The sequence below is a fragment of the Brassica rapa genome, chromosome A06 (assembly GCF_000309985.2).
Source record: "Brassica rapa cultivar Chiifu-401-42 chromosome A06, CAAS_Brap_v3.01, whole genome shotgun sequence".
Lineage (NCBI taxonomy): Eukaryota > Viridiplantae > Streptophyta > Magnoliopsida > Brassicales > Brassicaceae > Brassica > Brassica rapa.
This window is the reverse complement of record NC_024800.2, coordinates 6,694,506-6,713,856: the sequence shown is the minus strand read 5'-3', so window position 1 is coordinate 6,713,856 and position 19,351 is coordinate 6,694,506. Positions and strand designations below refer to the sequence as shown.

The 19,351-nt window shown below is 37.9% G+C and overlaps 3 protein-coding genes and 2 long non-coding RNA genes across 5 annotated transcripts; 1 reads left to right on the top strand and 4 right to left on the bottom strand.

The window, feature by feature from the left end:
• Positions 1-1,782: 1,782 nt before the first annotated feature.
• Positions 1,783-4,724, bottom strand: LOC103872457. The gene is made up of 3 exons (XR_001958957.2): positions 3,953-4,724; positions 3,429-3,867; positions 1,783-3,354 (listed from the first exon to the last, which is right to left on the bottom strand). It is a non-coding gene; the product is annotated as an uncharacterized LOC103872457 (long non-coding RNA).
• A 46-nt stretch (positions 4,725-4,770) lies between these two features.
• Positions 4,771-7,134, bottom strand: LOC103872456 (cold-responsive protein kinase 1). Its single transcript, XM_009150856.3, has 7 exons — positions 6,899-7,134; positions 6,542-6,629; positions 6,313-6,428; positions 6,015-6,225; positions 5,695-5,938; positions 5,470-5,620; positions 4,771-5,390 (listed from the first exon to the last, which is right to left on the bottom strand). The coding sequence occupies exons 2-7, from the start codon at positions 6,597-6,599 to the stop codon at positions 4,980-4,982; spliced, it is 1,191 nt and encodes a 396-aa protein (XP_009149104.1). The 5' UTR covers positions 6,600-6,629; positions 6,899-7,134; the 3' UTR covers positions 4,771-4,979.
• Positions 7,135-7,143: 9 nt separating this feature from the next.
• On the top strand, positions 7,144-8,638 carry LOC117125922. The gene is made up of 2 exons (XR_004448389.1): positions 7,144-7,294; positions 7,963-8,638. It is a non-coding gene; the product is annotated as an uncharacterized LOC117125922 (long non-coding RNA).
• Positions 8,485-11,612, bottom strand: LOC103872455 (methyltransferase-like protein 25). The gene is made up of 12 exons (XM_009150854.3): positions 11,251-11,612; positions 11,077-11,172; positions 10,910-10,993; positions 10,765-10,839; positions 10,401-10,481; positions 10,127-10,266; positions 9,813-10,019; positions 9,556-9,730; positions 9,390-9,473; positions 9,181-9,310; positions 8,966-9,102; positions 8,485-8,885 (listed from the first exon to the last, which is right to left on the bottom strand). Exons 1-12 carry the CDS (start codon positions 11,371-11,373, stop codon positions 8,703-8,705), a joined length of 1,515 nt encoding a protein of 504 aa, XP_009149102.1. The 5' UTR covers positions 11,374-11,612; the 3' UTR covers positions 8,485-8,702.
• A 107-nt stretch (positions 11,613-11,719) lies between these two features.
• On the bottom strand, positions 11,720-14,334 carry LOC103872454 (B3 domain-containing protein At1g16640). The gene is made up of 3 exons (XM_009150852.3): positions 14,116-14,334; positions 13,230-14,045; positions 11,720-12,245 (listed from the first exon to the last, which is right to left on the bottom strand). Exons 2-3 carry the CDS (start codon positions 13,296-13,298, stop codon positions 11,910-11,912), a joined length of 405 nt encoding a protein of 134 aa, XP_009149100.1. The 5' UTR covers positions 13,299-14,045; positions 14,116-14,334; the 3' UTR covers positions 11,720-11,909.
• Positions 14,335-19,351: the final 5,017 nt, after the last annotated feature.

The window sequence follows — 19,351 nt, the reverse complement described above, 5'->3', positions numbered from 1 at the left end:
ATCATGAGTAAAGATGAATCGTATGTAAAATGATCTCTTATTTCTCAACTGACAAAATGAGTTTGGTACAAGATATATATACACTTGACTAATCCTATAAACCAAATGAGAATCATAATACCTATTCAACTAAACCGGACTAAACCAGACTCTATACATTAATATTCCCCCTCAAGATGAAGGTGCATAAAGATTAAAAACACCCATCTTGCTGATAATGTCTCGAAAAGGAGCTGGGTACAATGCCTTAGTCAACACATCGGCCAGTTGATTGTCGGTACGAACATACATTGTCTTCAAGATGCCACAGACGATGCACTCTCTCACCTTATGGCAATCAAACTCCACATGCTTGGTTCGCTCATGAAAAACAGAATTAGTAGCAATGTAAAGAGCAGCAGTGTTATCGCAATATAAGTAAGCTGGAGGAGAAAACGGCACTCGGAGAGACTTGAGAACACCATAATACCACATAATCTCCTTAGTAGCCACGCTCATAGCACGATACTCCGCCTCAGCTGTACTCATCGATACAATATCTTGCTTCTGTGATCTCCAAGATACCAAAGAACTGCCCAGAAACATCGCATAACCTGGCTCTGATACCATAATAGAGATCATGAGTAAAGATGAATCGCATGTAAAATGATCTCTTATTTTTCAACTGACAAAATGAGTTTGGTACAAGATATATATACACTTGACTAATCCTGTAAACCAAATGAGAATCATAATACCTATTCAACTAAACCGGACTAAACCAGACTCTATACATTAATATTAACTTTAAAATTATTTGTAATTTATGCTATGGTCTTTATATTTGTCATAATTAATATAAATCTATAAAAAATTATAAATAACTAGCACATATATAAAAATATTAATTAATAAAATCTTATACTAAAATATAAAATTATAAATAAAATAATTAATTAAATATAAACTACAAGAAAATATCACATTATTACATAAAATTATTTCCACAATGCTTCATCTTCGGTTACACAAAATTTGTTTGGAAAATATTTTAGAAGTTCTAGAGCAAATTTACTAGACTATTAGTATTGTTGTAATATTCAAATTTGTATAATAATTATGTCTTCATGTATCTTTAAAAAAATTATTAAGTTTCTTTTGTAATATTTTTGTTGTCTAATTCTAGTTTTAAAATATTATAAATCTTATTTTAAAAATTTTCTTTAATTTTATGCGTAAATTTTAAATTTATAAAAATAAATTTGAAATATTTAAGGTATACAAAAGTATTAAAGATTAAAACGATAAATAAAAAATACTTAAGAATTATAAATATGATGTGTAATTAATTATAAGGACTAAGATGCAAATAAAAAATGAAACTTCAAATTTAGAGTTTTGAAAAGTAAAACATCATATTACTCTAAATTTGAAGTTTTGAAGTTCATTTTTGGAGAGCAAAAAATTTTATATTTGAAATTATAGAGTTTATTTTGGAGATGCTCTAATAAAAGATTTATGGTTTAGATGGAGGCCTAAAATTCTTAGAACAATTTTTCAAAAGAATTGGTTTTAAAATGTCGTTTTGCTCATATCCCATTTGCATTAAGCGGACTTTGTCCGAGGCCTATTCCAGTTTTTAGAACACGATCAGACAGAGAACACACCGTTCCTACTCAACTACCTCTTTCATTACTTATTCAAACTAGGGTCTTTGTCCGGGCTACGCCCGGATAAATTTCTTCTTATAATTTTTAATTAATTTTAGCTTGATGATGATCTTATTTTTTCTTATAATTTTTAATTAATTTCTTCTTATAATTTTAAATGAATTTTAGCTTGATGATGATCTTATTAATTGTTTATATTGTTTGGATGGCATAATATTATAGCTTTACTTGCTTGTAAAACGGATGAGTAACACTCAAGTTTTCGAACTCGTACTCCAAGCAATCTATCTCATTTTTGGGTTGTTATTTTGTCCTAATATTTTTTTTAAAAAAATTGGGAGGTTAATGATCAAATATTATTAATTTCATGTTATTCCACTTCATTCTCTAATTATACTACGCTTTTTAATTAATTGTATTTGTTTATTTTTGTTTTTAGTTTGCTCTGTGGGATTCTGTTTGGGTGGTGATTTGGTTCCGTTGAGAGCATTTAGTAATGTGGTTCTAATGATATGGCTAATCAACAAAAGATAGACAAAAGATAGGATGATTTATTCTATATTTATTAAATAAATAAAATTATTCAGAACTATATTTAAATTTCAATACATAAATCATAAATTATTTTTCCTTCTTATACATTTTTTGAATCCATTAATACTTTTTCGTATACATTTTTTTGACTGATTTTTTCGTATACATTTTGCAAACCTATTGTTTTTGAAAGGTTAAATGATGTAATTTAAGGTCCAATTGGTGACAATTTAAGTGAAAAAAAAATCTAAAGGAACTATAAGAAAAAAACTGAAGGAATAATTGTTCCTCGTATGATTTGATATGGAATATATTTGTGCCATAGTTCTTTATAGAAAAGGAACGATGGGGAATTAGTAACCCTTATAAGTAATAAATTTTCTTTGCAAATGGTAAAATAATCTGGGAATGAACTGGAACGTAGTATTCCTTTCCTCAACTATAGTCAACCAGTTGGACTCTAGTTTTCCAAGATTACAAACTTTTACTTTTAATTTTCTTTAGTGGGATGAACAATACTCTGAATACATATTTTAACCTAAATGCAAGAGAAACATTATTATGCAAATTCCGGTTTTCTATTATATGTGAATAATACAACAAAGTAACTATAATAAAGAAAATTATATAGCATTAAATAATACCGATTTAAATTTTGTATGCTGGTTCAAAATAATTTCTTATACTTATTTGAATTTTTTTAGTTTAAGGCAAGGCTTAAATCCATAAATGAAGAAAAAGAAAGATTGAAGCCTCTTATAATCATCCAACCACTGTTTATACAGAGAGAAATTTACAAAGAATCTAAGTTTTCGTCCTAACATCAGCTTAGCATATATCGAAACAATTGTTTTGATACTAATTAAAACCACATTAGTTAGTCTTCTACATATATGTATGTGTACACAGTACACATTCTCTCGGGCCATCCACTGCTACAATATTACATATATATACACTGCTACACATAAACACACGTTGAATCTACTTTGATAAAGAAGCCTCTGTTTTTGCACGCGCCCTGAAGCTTTTCTACTGTGTTTCCCGCACTTACCTCTACTGCTTCTTTCTTGTGGATCCGAAACGGGTTGTGACTTCTGACCTGGTAAGCCGATTGGCTTTGTCTCATCCATATCTGATTGAGTTATGGTTTTATTGTAATATATAATAGCTGCATCGAGGGTAAAGAGATGGACAGTTAGCCCATAAAGCATTTTGACAGCAGCTAAAAGAGAAGAACAATACCACAGTTCATTTTTCAAGCACTCTGTCTTAATCATGTTTTCTACCACAACTGCTGCCTGAACTAACTGAGACAAATATGATAGGCATACAAATTAGTAAATCCATATGATCTTAGATTAGATAGAGAGGAGTAAAAAGAAAAAGAATTAAACCTCAAAAATGCTTTGTGAAGATTTAACAGTTTTGTAAGCCTTTTTACAAAAAGAAAGAAAGAAGATTTAACAGTTCCCTACCAAAAGATTGACAATTCCATTACAGAAAATACCAACAGACAAACAAAACATGGGAAGTAGGGACATTGGATCTTCACTGTAAAATGGCCCATCAATTGCTCAAGACTTTGTAGTCGACTTGCACCTGTGTCCAATTCAAGAGCAATTATGCGTTGATCATTGCAAGTAAACATTTTGCTACCTCTCAATGATCTGAACTTGTCGATCTGCTTATTACCAAAAGAAAACCTCAGTCAAATTTTGGCGATCGAAAAATACCCAGACAAAATGGAAAATTCAAACCAACACTACCGTACGACAGCGAGGATTGACCATGGCAGCGATGATGAACTATTATTTCCAGCAAAATTATAAATATCATCGAAGTGTCTCTCCATCGTAGCTGTGTGGCTCTTCATCACACAGACAAAACACATTTAGACTATTGAGCTTCAAGTGGTTACTTTCGAGGCTTTGATAAAGTTACGCACAGAAGCTGTTGAATTGGGTAACCCAATACCAACCCCAATTAAAGTCCCACCTTTGGCGATGTTCTTTGCCTCCCAAAAATGGATCAATCGGAATTGAAGCTGTGACTCAGAAAGTCCCGGCGAGATGTCGTTGAAGTACATGGCGACGGGAGATTTACCGGTGGCTAGCTGAGACTTCGTGGTGGATTTCATTGCCATGGATATCGTTTCTGCAGAGTAATTTTTTCGATTTAGGATGGATCTAGGTTTAGAAAGAGAGCTTTATGTAGGAGAAGTATGAAGGGGAGGTGGAACAGAACATTGAAGAATCGCTTTAACATAGTCATTGATGATAAGGTAACGGTGAAAAAAAAATTTAGGGATTGGAGAAGATGAAGTGAAATCGTCGGGAGAGACTTCCGAAACTTGAAGACGAAGAAGTAAGAGCTGGGTGGGCCAATAATTTTTTTAGAGAGAGCCCCTACAGAAGCCCACCTTGACTGTTAGAGAGAGAGCCTAACGTACAATCATAAACCAAAAAAAAGTACATGACATGGCAAAAGGAAATATTCTGATTGGACTATTTTCCTGTCCGACGTGGACACTCTAAAAAGCCTCCCTCAAGCCCTTTTAATATAGTATAGATATTTTCTTTCTTAATTAGGACCAATGCAGATTCAAACTTATATACATACACTCAAATCTTAGTTTAAAACTGAAGACAACCTTTACAAGAGCGAGGCAGAAAACCTCATTCTCTTACAGTTGCTATCAATTCAAAAAATATAACAGAAAACCTATGTTTGCATCCAATAAAGAAGAAAAGATGATGATGAGAGACAGAAACATCAAACACTTTTTTATCTTTTCTAAATAGTACTGCTGAACGAAGAAACCGCAGCAGCTGATGAAGCCCCTGATGAGTAAGCATTTGAGTTGTCTCTAGTCCCAGAGCTAGACGATGCATTATAAGAAGAAGGGTTCGTGTAGTTGTTTCTGTTCACTTCATCATCTGGCTTTGTTTCCACCACGGGTCCTCTCACTTTCAAGTCCATAAAATCAGATATCAAACCCGGCCTGGTTATTTTCCTTGTGTCTATATCCTTCTCCCCAGTCAACAGCTTCACCACCGTGGACATGGTTGGTCTTAGCTTTGGACTGTCTTGCGTGCACAGAAGACCGATTTTTAGGTACCGGCAAGCTTCCTCTGCGTCGAAGACTCCGTTTAGCCCTGCGTCGACAAGATCCACGAGCTCATTCCGCTCATAAAGTTCCCATGCCTGTGGAATGTAAAAGAAAAATGTTATCATCTCTCAAAACAAGATCTTAGACATGTCTAACTAGACCAGATAAACTTACTCTTTCTAAGAGATATTGATATTCAGTGGGTAACCGAGTGTTTTTGTTGCTTCTTGCACTGACTATCTCCATCAGAAGGACTCCAAAGCTGTATATATCTGCTTTACGCGTCAGCTGTCCCCTGACAGCATACTCCGGAGCTAAATAACCACTGCACACAACACATGTTAAGACCTGAAGTTTTAAGCTCGAGTAAGAAAAGGAATCATGTGGAACTCAACTCACATTGTACCGGCGACACGAGTGCTGACATGAGTCATGTTGGGTGGCATAAGCCTGGCGAGTCCAAAATCAGAGATCTTTGGGGATAAGTCTCTGTCAAGTAGAATGTTGCTCGCCTTGATATCTCTGTGGATAATGTGCGGCCTTACTTCTTCGTGAAGAAAGGCAAGACCTTTAGCAACACCAATGCAGATCTTGGCTCGAGTTCTCCAATCAAACTGTATCCCACTCCTAGTGTATCCCCCAGCTGAAAGAAAAAAAAACACATTCATTCGGTTAGAAAATATGATAAGCTGACACATTAAACAAAGTAGGAGAGTTACCTAGAAGCGTCTTGTCAAGGCTATTGTTCTCGAGGTAGTTGTAAATGAGAATCCTGTGATTCCCCTCCACGCAGCAACCATAAAGCTTGACAAGATTCTCATGCTGTATCTCTGATATCACGTTGATCTCAGTCAAGAACTCTTTAACGCCTTGTCTTGACTCAGCCGAGAGGACTTTGATAGCTGCGATCTTTCCATCTTTAAGATGGCCCTAAAGTCATCAAAAATGTTAGAAAAGATGAATTAGATAATTTTGAATAAGAAGAGTGCAAAACAATTGATTTTTTTTATCATTTACCTTATACACAGAACCAAAGCCTCCTTCACCAATTTTATTGTGGGGATTGAAATCATCTGTAGCCTGACGAATCTCTTTGTATTTGTAAATCTTAACGTTTTGTATCGATGCGATTCCTGTTTTGCAAAAAGACACAACACACACTAAAATTAGAGGAAGCCAGTAACATGACTAAGAAGAGTTAAAGCTCAGAAACTAGTAATCATATCCACTTGGTTTAATTAAGTACCTCCATCATCAACTTCAGAAGGTCCTCCTCCCCTTCGTGAGAACCAGGAGCAACCCATCAATGTAAGACAGAGACCTGACAACTGTTTCTGCCATTACCAACGGAAAAAAAACGAGACACGATTAAGAGATTTGACTTCGAGCTAGTGAAACCATACATAGATCGATTTCAATTACTTCCTCAATAAGAATCTCCCCAAAACAAAAAACATCCTAGTGGGGGGACCATAAACCTCAAAAGTTAAAGCAGCAGCAAACAAAAAGCTGTCAACTTTGAAGTTTGGGTTTTTTTTTTCTCAAAACATAGAAACATTAGCAGATAAAACGAAATTCAAGACATGGAGAGAGAGAAACCCACCTGAGAGAGAGAGAGAGAGAGAAAGAGATTCAGACAGATATCGCAGGTAGAAGACTTGCTAAGTTGGTATAAAAAAGGCAGTGTCTTTACGCGATCAGAGTCGCTGTCTCTTCTTTTGCCGCGTGTGTGGATATCAGATTACGGATTCGTTGAAATGGAGTTAATAGATGGGAGGAATGAATAAGGAAGACGGGTCTGGTCTTCGAATGGTGGCTGGGTAAAAGTCAATGAGTCACTCGTAAGCACACGTCAGTATCTTCTTGTACGTTGCTCCGAGACGACCAAGCACGCTACCGTCTCTTTTTTAACTTTTTTTTTCTTCATGTTTTAAAAATGTCTCTCCGTTATGATTAACGGCTTTTAATAATCGTTTTAACTATTTGACTATTTTGTATTGTTATTAGCTACGTTGCACGGAAGCTTCATCGGACGTCCGTTTCCCGCTTCGGAACCGGAATCGGAATCGGAACCTTGTGGAAGCTCGCGGAATCTCGCTTTCAAAACGTTTCTAAAATATTCTCTTTAAAAACTTGTTGGAAGCTTACGATTCCGTTTTGGAATCACGCTTCCGTTTTAAAAAAAAAATGTAATGTATATCAATAAAATATAAAACCATAGTTTTAATCTATATAAAATAAAAAAATTAATAGAAATGAATATTGAATTATACATATACAAATATTAAAAATAATACTATAAATCATCTTTATGCATTGAGATTTTTTTATTAAAGATATAGCACAAATTGAAATATATTGTGTCAATTATTTATCAAGTAATAAAAATAATTAATATAATATTTTTTGTAAACTTCATTTATGTGTATTTTTACAGTTTTAATATAAAATCATTTCAAAATTATTATAAATGAATAAATGCATTATTTCAAATTTAAATCATATAATTTTTAGTCCTAATTTTTTTAAAATTAATATATATATATATTTATATATGGATATACGCTTCCAACACGTACCCGCTTCCTAATATTTTAAAAAATCTCGTTTCTGCACTTCCTTACGCTTCCGCTTCCACGTACCCGCTTCCGTTTCCATGTAACATAGGTTATTAGTCTTTAGCTTTATGCTTCATTCATGCGCATAATTCTTCATTTCACTTTGAATTTGCTTTTCGAAGTATAGGCGAATGTCTTTTGTCCACTAAGGATGAACCAATTATTAGCCTTCTTGGTTACAATAGTCAAATAAATGCTGTTTTCAACATGTATCCTAAGAAAATCTAAACATCTTTTTTTTTGTCAAAAGAAAAGCATCATGATATTCTTTTGTACTGCTTAACATTTTTTAATTCAAATAGTTGAATATATATTCCTCCACACGTAATTCACACACACAATGTATATGTTGTAATAATGAACAGCGTGTCAAATGGATAAATATAATTACAAATACACTAATCTTTTAAAACCATGAACAAATCTATTGACTAGGATTTTAATATAGCTGTTTAGTTTGTACTATAACAGAATCATGTAGATTTATGTTTCAAATTGATGATTTCAGTTTTTTATAATTGCAAGTTGTAATATGAACGTGAAATAACAAATAAAAAAATGGAGTTGCTAATTAAGAATGAGTTTGTTTAATATGTAAAGTCAAAACATGAGTTTTGAAAGCAATTACGGTGGTAAAGTCAAAGGAAACCTTAATACATTTCCTAGTTTGTTTCTTGTACATCACGAACAACAAGAAAGAAATAAAACTGTGTTCACACAACGGAGAAAAAGCAGAGTCCTCTAGACACTTCAGGTGAAATCTCTTTAACTGCTCAATAAGCTTTACGGTCAAAGCCTTTTAGCAATGATGGCGACGTTCCTAGGTGAGAGGGTGGGGTCAAAGATGGGAAGCATTGAAACTTCAAGGGAGTCTCCTTGTTCTTGGAGAAACATAAGTCTATCAAGCAAGATCAATGTCTCAAGCACTGGTCCTAGTGCAGCTCTAATAGACCAGTAAGGTCCTATCAGTTCCTACATATTTTAGACAAGCATCCATCAAATGCATGAGAGAATCAGAGACAAAAGAGAGAGAGTTGAGGAATAGCTTTTACCGTGAATGCATTAGCTTCATTCCATGTGGCAGTCAGGTCAAGATCTTGAGGATGTTCTAGATTCAGGCGGGAAAATGCTGACAGGCAAAACTTCTCAAAAGAAGAACTTGTATGCGTCGTGGATTTCTTGTCGATGTCTGCAGTTAGTTATAGAGATTAAGCAAACCAATCTTGGTCTCGCCTAATTACAGAATCTACTCCATCTAAATCCTAACCTTTCCTGCTTGTTTCTAATTTTGATGGAGTTTCAAGAGCTTTTCTTTGCTTCTGACGACGGAAGGCCTTCCCTTGGCGCCCAATAGAAGGACTTGTCGCTAAAACCTCTGGATAATGTTTTGAAAGAACCTTCAAAGAGTGAATAGGTTGTTGCTTTGTTAGAGACAATAGCTGAAAATCCGCAAACAAAACCAGACTTTATATTTACCATTTGGAAAGCAGCACGAAAAGAATGCAACTCGAAGTTCTGCAGACCAGCATCTTCTCCCAAGCTGCTCCATCTCTCAGCACTCTGAGAAAACCACATCAAATGTGTAAAAATAAGATTACAGAGAAGAACATACATACAACATTCAGAAACAGATATGCAATACCTGACAAGCTAGATCACGTGCATTTTTGCCAAGCGAGAATCCCAAAGATTTGAGACCAGCGCTCATGGGAAAACCACATTTGTAACAAGAACTCTCGCTAGTTTTCTCAGATAATAAGTTGTAACAGCAGCCAATGCTCACTACGGCTTTAACTTCTTCGCACTCCATAAAAGTCCTGACGAAATCAAGTTTCAGATTGTTTCAGCTTTTAGGGTCTAAGGACAGCAAACTGAAACAACCAAAGCATTCAAACTAACCTTAGCATTGTAACGGATAGATCTCCACATGCATGGAGGCCAGCAAGCACAAGTGAACACGATCTCTTTGGACCTTCATTCAATGCAGCTGCATCTAAATCCAAGTCATTTTCCTCCAGAGGAACATTGGTTAAGGATTTTAACATCTCTGTGGATAATACACGGCATGTAATCGTCGTTGGAGCATCTGGGCACTTGTTTCCTGAACTAACAGAGAAGAGGTTAAAAGTCAAAAAGACCAGAGTTGAGTAGCAAGAATAAGGAATAGACAATGAGTGACTTTCCAAGCTAAAATGAATAGACAATGTGCTTACCCAGATTTACGCATTTGTGAAGCAAAATGTTTTCTTATACGTGCTGCTCGTGCATCAGTTACATTTCCATGATGAGATGATGAATCAATCGCAACAACTGAGTGCTTATACTGGAAAGAAAGAACCTGCGCTAGATAACCCTGAAATAATATTTTCACAATGTTACATTGTTTAACACACTTATGGAAAACTATATACTTTTAAGTTATATAAAAGCGAAAAACTCATCAAGCAAAAAGTTCCTTGGACAACCAAAGGGATTGAAGTCAGATACCTGGCCAGAACCGACATCAACAACAGTAGATTCTCCAACACTGTTAACAACTGAGCTGACAACAGAGGAAAGAACTTCAACCTGCTACCAAGAAATTCATGAAAACACATTTACCAAATAAACGATTGAACTAAAACATTGGGTTTTGCAACCAAGAAAATTTTATATAAATGTTATGAGATTTAGGTGATTATCACAACTAGAACACTTCTCTATTTTTTACATGTGAAGTAACAAATGGTTGGACCTGATCAGCTACAAATATTCTCTTTTCAATTTAAGTTACTTGGATTGAAGAAACATCTGCATACTACTGAAAGTCATATACCAAAAAAAAAGTAGACATCACTGAAAGAGACTGTACCTCATGTTTTTTCTTCAGATTCATGCCCTGTGAAAGAACGGTGCTAAGGGGTGCCACATTCACATCTGAGAGCACCTGCCAGCAGCGGAAAAATGATTTTAACATATTCAGTCTAGAGTCTATAATACAAAGGGAGAGTTTATACCGTCTGTAAATCAGCTTGCTCTCTAGGAAACGATAGAGACCTTAGCGTGTGGACAAAGTCCTTGAGTGAAGCAGGCCAGTGATCCTAACAAACACACGCGTATCAATCACTACTTTTAAGCTAAACTAAACCAGACCCTTTGTTATTAATCAAGTTCTCAGCTTTACCTGGACAGTACCGGAGGGAATAAGAAGAATATTCTCCAGCTTCTCATTCCTTAGGCAGCTCATCCAGTCCTCGTCAACAGCTTCCCATTGCTTATCCTGAAATTAACAACAAACCCATCAAGAAGACGAACTTTTTAAGATTGTTTCCACCGGAAAGATCAAAACTTTGGATACCTTGAAGAAATTGACAACGTGAGCATTGATCAGGAAAGAGAAGGGTTTGAGGAAATCAATAATGGCGGTGATCCATTCTAGGGTTTCAGATCTCGTGTTGCAAGAGTACTTGCCGCTCTTCATTTTTCTCCGACGGCCCAAGTAGGGAAAGGATTGAACTTTCCGCCGCTAAACGCCGGCGAAAATAACAGAGAAGAACACTTGCTTAGCCAGTCTAAACATATTTCTAAAAAGACCCCGTGACTTTTTAATTTATTCAATTTGGGCTAATAATAATTATTTTTAACAAATTCATCCTTCCTGTCACGTGACTAAAGCTGAAACCTTCTCATTGAAACCGAGTATTCAACATACAATGCTACCAAATATACTTTATCTCGTTCTCTTTGTTAACACTCTTGTGGAAATACAAATATATTTTTTTTTTGTTAAAGAAAACAAATGTATAGAAGGAAATACAAATATTACATGAATGATAAACAAACAAGAGTCTTTTAATCCATTTTCTAAATCGTTTAAACAAGGATTTACAGCCAGACAACAAAGTGTGTTCATTAGATTAAACATCTTGTTACATAGGCTCAAATAAATAAACTGATATACTAACTTTAAAAAGCAGCATTTGCTTCACACCTACGTGGATGATACATACTCAAGTTTCAGTTACTCTTGTTCTTCTCTTCCTCTTCCTCTTCTTCACCGGTTGCATAGTCACCAACATCTACTACGGCTTGAGGAAAGACTCTAAGCTCGCTAACCCCGCCATGACCAAATATGACAACATAAAAGGTCCGGTCGCAGTCATAGATGAATTCCATCATCTTCCCGTCTTCAAGCTCGTTATCCTTTACAAAGTTTTCCCAACCAACAGTTAAAAACACAGTCTCTCCTCTTTTCTTCATCCTAATCGTCCAGGATCTCCCATAGTAGTCTAGGAGCTCCACCGTATTTGGCAATGGATCCGGAAAGTATTCGTTGAAGGCCAACGGAATCGCCTTAACATATTTGATAACATACAAATTCAACCTCTCAGACACACACAATCATAGCAGCAACGCACACCACAAGAGACTCTAGTTCAAAAAGATAACAGTCATAAATAAATAAAGTAAGAAACTAAGATCACCTTTAACGCAAAGATATATAGGAGTTCTTAAGAATTAAAATTAAATGAAAATTAATAAATCATGAAAGAGAAACAGCCAAAAGGTTCCTATTTAGTAAGTTTTGGAACCGGTTCCACATATTTTGAGACAGTTGTCGTTCTTGCAACGTTTCAAAACAATAAAATAATTAAATATTAATATAATTTTTTTTTAGAAACCTTTAAAGAGTTTCAGCGTTAATGATGCCCTAAGGCCATCTCCAACCCAACTCCAAAACACTATTTTAGTGTGATTTTGACACAAAAACCTTCTCCAACCCAACACTAAAAATCACACCATTTTAGTGCAACACTATAATTTCACACCAAATTTGGTGTGACACTATTCACCACACTAAAACACTATTCACCCCACTAAAACACTATTCACTTAATTTATTAATAAAATAGACAATTAAATAAATGAAAAATAAAACTATAAATACATATAATATTATAAAATAGCTTTTAGTGTGAAATTTGGTGTTATGGTTGGAGAAGAACTTTTTTTTAGTGCTAAAATTACACTAAAATAGTGTGGTTTTGACACTATAATAGTGTTATGGGTTGGAGATGCTCTAAGAATGTTAATAAAAAGCAAGAGCCAACAAACAACAGATCTGATAATGACACGTTACTGCTTTTTGGGCTAATTTGAAGCTACAGAACAAAAACAATTTTAAGGACTTTAAGTTTTTTTCTCAAAAGCAGTTTCACTTTAAAACCCCATAAGTCACTAAATTTTCTTAAAAATATATGTACAAAAATATTATTTTTACTCTGAAGAAAGCAAGCAAAAGAAGAAAGATAGAGAGAGAGAGAGAGAGATTGTCACCAATGATTTGGCTGACTTATGTGAGATGAAAGGCTTAATAAAACGTTGGTCCTCATCAGGGGCAGCCATGGGAAAGAGTAATGTAGCTACGATCAAAATCTAGAGATTTAAGAGAAAGTAAAGAGAGACACTTTAAATCCTTGTGTACAGAAACGGGGAGATAAATTTTTTTGTTTTGTTGTTTTTTTCTGAGCTAAGGAGACGATGATGTCATATTCAAACAACTTGCCAGCTTTTGTGACGTCCCGTAAAACGAACCCAGACAATATAAATGAACTCCTAATACTACTATTGGGCCTAGTGATGGAAGCCCAGTAGCCTCATTCAAACCCGTACAGACTAAAATGACAGCGTTTTGATCTTGTAGCTAATAGAACTGAAAACCCTAGAGTTTTCCACTATATAAATCTCACTCCTTTAGGTGCCGAAAAGTTCCAAATATGTTTTTTTTCTGATTCAGTATCATTTTTTTTGTCAATAGTACTATTGGTTTTTGTGTGTTTCTCAAAAAAAATATGAGACGGAGAGAGCGATGATAATGATGATGATGATGTTGTCAAACCAAACGACACCGCTCCACTTAATGAGCATACATTGGGCCTGAGTAAGTCGAAGCCCACTACGAATACATGCCAAACCCAAACACTCCAACGGTCACCAGCGGTAGAGCTACATGACAAAGGAAGAGCAACGATGAAGGAGCTGTGTACGAAAAGCAAAAGCAGCCCCGTCCCTATCCACAATCGTTACAGCTCTCTACAGCTGTCAGACTAGTCAGAGTGTTCTACGTGTATTAGGGCTTCCCAATGTATTCACCTATAAGTAGACATGCTTTGTAAACGTTGATGTTAAGCGAAATCAATAAGAAAGATTCGACTTCCTTTACCTTTCTTTCACCTTTCGCATGGTATCAGAGCCATGGCCGACGCCATTGCTTTGTATCAACCACCCTCTTTGAGATTTGTTCACTCCATTACCGTTAAACTCACCGATAACAACTATGCCTTCTGGAAACGCCAGTTTGAAGCCTTCCTCAACGGTCAGCAGCTCCTTGGATTTGTCACAGGCACCCAAGCGCAACCAGCTGAAACCCTCCCGGTCCCTGGCATCAATGGCGTCGATGCGACTGCTCCGAATCCAGACTACAAACTCTGGTTTCAGACAGACCAAGTCGTTCAGTCCTGGCTTCTCGGTTCTGTTACTGAAGAGGTCCAAACTGTCATCCTTCACTGCTCAACTTCACATGAGATCTGGACAACCTTGGACCGTCACTTCAACAGGCCCTCTAACTCACGCCTCTTTGAACTCCAGCACAAGCTCCAAACTGTCTCCAAAGACGGCAAGACCATGATGACGTATCTTCAGGAGATAAAGAACCTAAGCGAGCAACTCAGAGCTATTGGGAATCCTCTCAGCGAGACTATGAAGATCTTCTCTGCTCTGAGAGGACTCGGACGTGACTACGAGCCGATAAAGACCACCATTGAAAATGCGGTAGACTCAACGGTGTGTCCGAGCTTTGAAGATATCATTCCCAAACTCACAAGCTTTGATGATCGTCTCCAGAGCTACAGCACTGGTGGAGATGCTTCATCTCACCTCGCCTTCTCAGCCACACAGCAAGCTGCAATGTACACCTCACGAGGACGTAGCAGTAGAGGCCGTGGCTCCAGAGGCAGAGGAAGAGGCTCCTTCTCCACCAGAGGTCGAGGCTTTCATCAACAGTTCTCATCACCTCACAGCGACTCTGAGCAGAAGATGGTGTGTCAGATCTGTGGCAAGAGTGGTCATCCTGCAATCAGATGTTGGCATCGCTTTGATAATAGCTATCAGGATGATGAAGTTCCAAACGCCCTTGCTGCACTGCGCATTACTGAGGTTACTGATGGTAGTGAGTGGTATCCAGACAGTGGTGCGACCGCTCACGTTACCAACTCTACCCAACGTCTGAACCACTCACAGCCATACTATGGATCTGACAGCGTCATGGTTGGGGATGGTAACTACCTTCCTATCACTCACGTCGGTTCCGCTGAGCTTGCGTCCACCTCAGGTAAGCTACCTCTCCGTGATGTACTTGTCTGTCCTGATATTGCAAAGTCTCTCTTGTCAGTTTCAAAGCTTACATCAGATTATCCATGCTCCTTTAAATTTGATTGTGATGGTGTCCGCATTAAGGACAAGGCAACAAAGCGGTTGCTGATGGTGGGGGCAAACGCTAAGGGTTTATACAAGCTGACTGAGCCGAGGATTCAGACGTTCTATTCAACAAGGCAACACTCCACTACAGATGAAGTGTGGCATCGAAGGCTGGGCCATCCGAATCCTCAAGTTCTTCAGCTCCTTGAAAGCAATAAGGCAATAGTCGTCAATAAAAGGCTCCACAAGGTGTGCACGTCCTGTCATCTTGGGAAAAGCTCACGACTGCCATTTGTTTCCTCTAGTTTTGTAGCCTCAAAACCCCTTGAAAGAGTTCACTGTGACCTTTGGGGCCCAGCTCCAGTCGCCTCTGTTCAAGGCTTTCATTACTATGTAATTTTCATTGACAACTTCTCTCGGTTTAGTTGGTTGTACCCCTTGAAGAATAAATCAGATTTTCTCAGTACCTTTGTCAAGTTCAAAGCCATGATTGAGAAACTGCTGAGTACTACCATACTGACTTTTCAATGTGATGGGGGAGGAGAGTTCATGAGCACTGAGTTTAAATCAATTCTGACAACAGCGGGAATACAACAGCTTGTCTCATGCCCTCACACACCGCAACAGAACGGTTTGGCTGAGAGAAAGCACCGTCATGTCACTGAACTCGGCTTGGCTATGATGTTTCAAAGTCACATACCACAGAAGCACTGGGTTGAAGCGTTTGTCACTGCAAACTTCTTGATAAACCTTTTACCCTCTACTGTTAATACCTCCACCAAAAGCCCCTTTGAAGTACTTCACAAGAAAAGACCTGAGTATTCCTCTCTAAGAACCTTCGGCTGTGCTTGCTATCCAACACTGAGAGACTACTCTGCATCTAAATTTGATCCTAAGTCGTTGCTGTGTGTCTTTCTTGGGTACATGGACAACTACAAAGGATATAGGTGCTATTATCCTCCAACGGGTCGAGTTTACATATCCCGTCATGTTATATTTGATGAAAACTCCTTCCCATTCTCGGGAAAATACTTTCATCTGAAACAAGCTGGCGGCTCACCGCTTCTTCAAGCTTGGCAGAAGAGTTTTGTGCCTCCTCCACAACAAAGAGAACCTCCGAGAAGTGATCCAGTTGTCACATCACATCAAGTGCAACAAGCATCACTTCCTTTGTTTACCGCAGCTGACTTCCCTCCTCTACCATCTCAGATACAACAGCCTGAATCATCTCCTGCGTCTACTGTTTCTAGTCATGAGTGTCCTGAGCGTACGGCTGGTTATCCAGATGCTATTGGCGACAGCGCTCATGCTTCAAACAGGCAAGATGCTACGGAGCCAGTTCAGACTGAACAACATGTCCAAGAGGGTTGTCATCCGATGATAACACGAGCTAAGGCAGGAATTCGAAAGCCAAATCCTCGATATGTTCTTCTTACACAAAAGGTGGCACATCCAGAACCTGCAACGGTTGCTGAAGCTCTCAAACACCCAGGCTGGACTGCTGCAATGACAGAAGAGATTGACAACTGCAAAGAAACCAAGACGTTTTCTCTGGTCCCACGAACCTCAGACATGAATCTGATTGGTAACCGATGGGTTCACCGAGTAAAACTCAATGCTGACGGAACAGTTCAGTGTCTCCGGTCACGTTTAGTAGCCAAAGGCTACACACAAGAAGAAGGAATCGACTATCTTGAGACCTACAGCCCAGTAGTAAGAACTGCAACCGTCAGACTTGTCTTTCATCTTGCAACCATCTTGAAGTGGGATATAAGACAATTAGACGTGAAGAACGCTTTTCTTCATGGAGACCTTGCAGAGACTGTCTATATGGAACAACCTGCTGGCTTCATAGACAAAGCACATCCTGATCACGTTTGGAAGCTCCACAAAGCTCTCTACGGTTTGAAACAATCTCCACGAGCCTGGTTTGACAAGTTTAGTACCTTCCTCTTGGAGTTTGGTTTCACCTGCAGTAAGAAAGACCCCTCTCTGTTCATATACCGCAGACACAAGAATGTTATCATGCTGCTACTCTATGTTGATGACATGGCCATCACAGGAAACTCCACCGCTCTTCTCAACCAACTGATTGCTGAAATGAGCAAGCAATTCCGCATGAAAGACATGGGTCCTCTTCATTACTTTCTTGGAATTCAAGCTCAGTTCCTAGCAGAAGGATTGTTTCTGTCACAACAAAAATATGCTGAAGATCTTCTAGCTGTCGCAGGAATGAGTGATTGCGCACCAATGCCTACTCCTCTCCCTCTCCAGCTTAACAAGCAACATGGGCAAGACACACTGTTCTCAAACCCTTCCTACTTCAGAAAGCTAGCGGGTAAACTTCAATATCTCACGTTGACAAGACCGGATCTTCAATTCTCAGTCAATTTTGTCTGTCAGAAGATGCATGAACCAACAGACTCAGACTTCAGCTTGCTTAAAAGGATTTTGAGATACATTAAAGGTACTGTGACTATGGGAATTACCTTCTCCAGAGTTTCAGATTGCACTCTCCGAGCCTACAGCGACAGTGACTGGGCTGGCTGCAAAGACACGAGACGATCAACCGGCGGTCTTTGTACTTTCTTGGGACAAAACCTCATCTCATGGAGTTCCAAGAAACAACCTACTGTGTCCAAAAGCTCAACTGAAGCTGAATATCGCTCACTCTCGGAGACAGCTTCTGAAATGGCTTGGATGTGTCAGATTCTTCGTGAGCTCGGGGTTCCTCTGCATCTGACGCCACAACTGTTCTGTGATAATCTCAGTGCAGTAATGCTCACAGCCAATCCTGCGTTTCATTCCAAAACGAAGCACTTCGAACTGGATCATCATTACGTACGAGAGCGTGTAGCAATTGGAGCTCTGGTCGTGAAGCACATACCTGGTTATCTTCAGCTTGCTGACATCTTCACCAAGTCTCTACCTGAAGCTCCGTTTACAGCACTGCGACGCAAACTCGGTGTTGATGTTCCATCCACTCCAAGTTTGAGGGGGGCTGTCAAACCAAACGACACCGCTCCACTTAATGAGCATACATTGGGCCTGAGTAAGTCGAAGCCCACTACGAATACATGCCAAACCCAAACACTCCAACGGTCACCAGCGGTAGAGCTACATGACAAAGGAAGAGCAACGATGAAGGAGCTGTGTACGAAAAGCAAAAGCAGCCCCGTCCCTATCCACAATCGTTACAGCTCTCTACAGCTGTCAGACTAGTCAGAGTGTTCCACGTGTATTAGGGCTTCCCAATGTATTCACCTATAAGTAGACATGCTTTGTAAACGTTGATGTTAAGCGAAATCAATAAGAAAGATTCGACTTCCTTTACCTTTCTTTCACCTTTCGCAGATGTTACCATAGAACAATCCAACTCTGACATCTTCTGATGAATTTTACATCATGCACTACCATCTGAATCTCGCTCTCCCTCTATTATTTTAATTTTATATCGTTAAGGCTTTAGCTTGTTCCAAAACCGTCTCACCGGGTCTTAGTTCATTAGTTAGGCCAATGACAAGTTCGATTCGATTTTGTTAGACGCACTTATTGTGATAATCAAGGAAATATCAGGATATATGATTTTGATTATAAATGTGTCCTATAAGTTTATTATTAAGATTTCTAAAACAAGGCATTCAGAAGAATCTTCAAAGACAAATCATGGATATGATTTTAATAATAAAGTTGATCTAAAAGAATTTGATGGTAAATATACCCTAGAAAGGCCATTAGAAAAGCTGCGAAGACAAAACAGAGATCATGAGTAACTAGAATTTTACAGATTTTATTAGGAAATAAGACATCCTCTACATAACCCGTACTGTTGCTAACCGAACCAAAATAAACCCAACTCATCCGGTCTCTAGCGGAAAAGATTTTTTCGAATTCGAAGGTATATGAATTCAGCTCGGCCCGACAACCTAGTTTTGGTTTACTTAAACAAAATGTCCATTAAGTACAAAGACTTTCCATCAGTG

Excerpts from the sequence above, each read along its gene's own strand:
- LOC103872456 (XM_009150856.3), bottom strand. The coding sequence starts at position 6,599 with ATGGGTTGCTCCTGGTTCTCACGAAGGGGAGGAGGACCTTCTGAAGTT. Across the intron at positions 5,939-6,014 it reads CCTTGACAAGACGCTTCTAG|CTGGGGGATACACTAGGAGT; the intron begins GTAACTCTCCTA and ends TTTTTCTTTCAG. Across the intron at positions 5,391-5,469 it reads ATCAATATCTCTTAGAAAGA|GCATGGGAACTTTATGAGCG; the intron begins GTAAGTTTATCT and ends TACATTCCACAG.
- LOC103872455 (XM_009150854.3), bottom strand. The coding sequence starts at position 11,373 with ATGAAGAGCGGCAAGTACTCTTGCAACACGAGATCTGAAACCCTAGAA. Across the intron at positions 10,482-10,764 it reads ATCTGAAGAAAAAACATGAG|GTTGAAGTTCTTTCCTCTGT; the intron begins GTACAGTCTCTT and ends TCTTGGTAGCAG. Across the intron at positions 10,020-10,126 it reads TCACAAATGCGTAAATCTGG|TTCAGGAAACAAGTGCCCAG; the intron begins GTAAGCACATTG and ends CTTCTCTGTTAG.
- LOC103872454 (XM_009150852.3), bottom strand. The coding sequence starts at position 13,298 with ATGGCTGCCCCTGATGAGGACCAACGTTTTATTAAGCCTTTCATCTCA. Across the intron at positions 12,246-13,229 it reads ATAAGTCAGCCAAATCATTG|GCGATTCCGTTGGCCTTCAA; the intron begins GTGACAATCTCT and ends AAATATGTTAAG.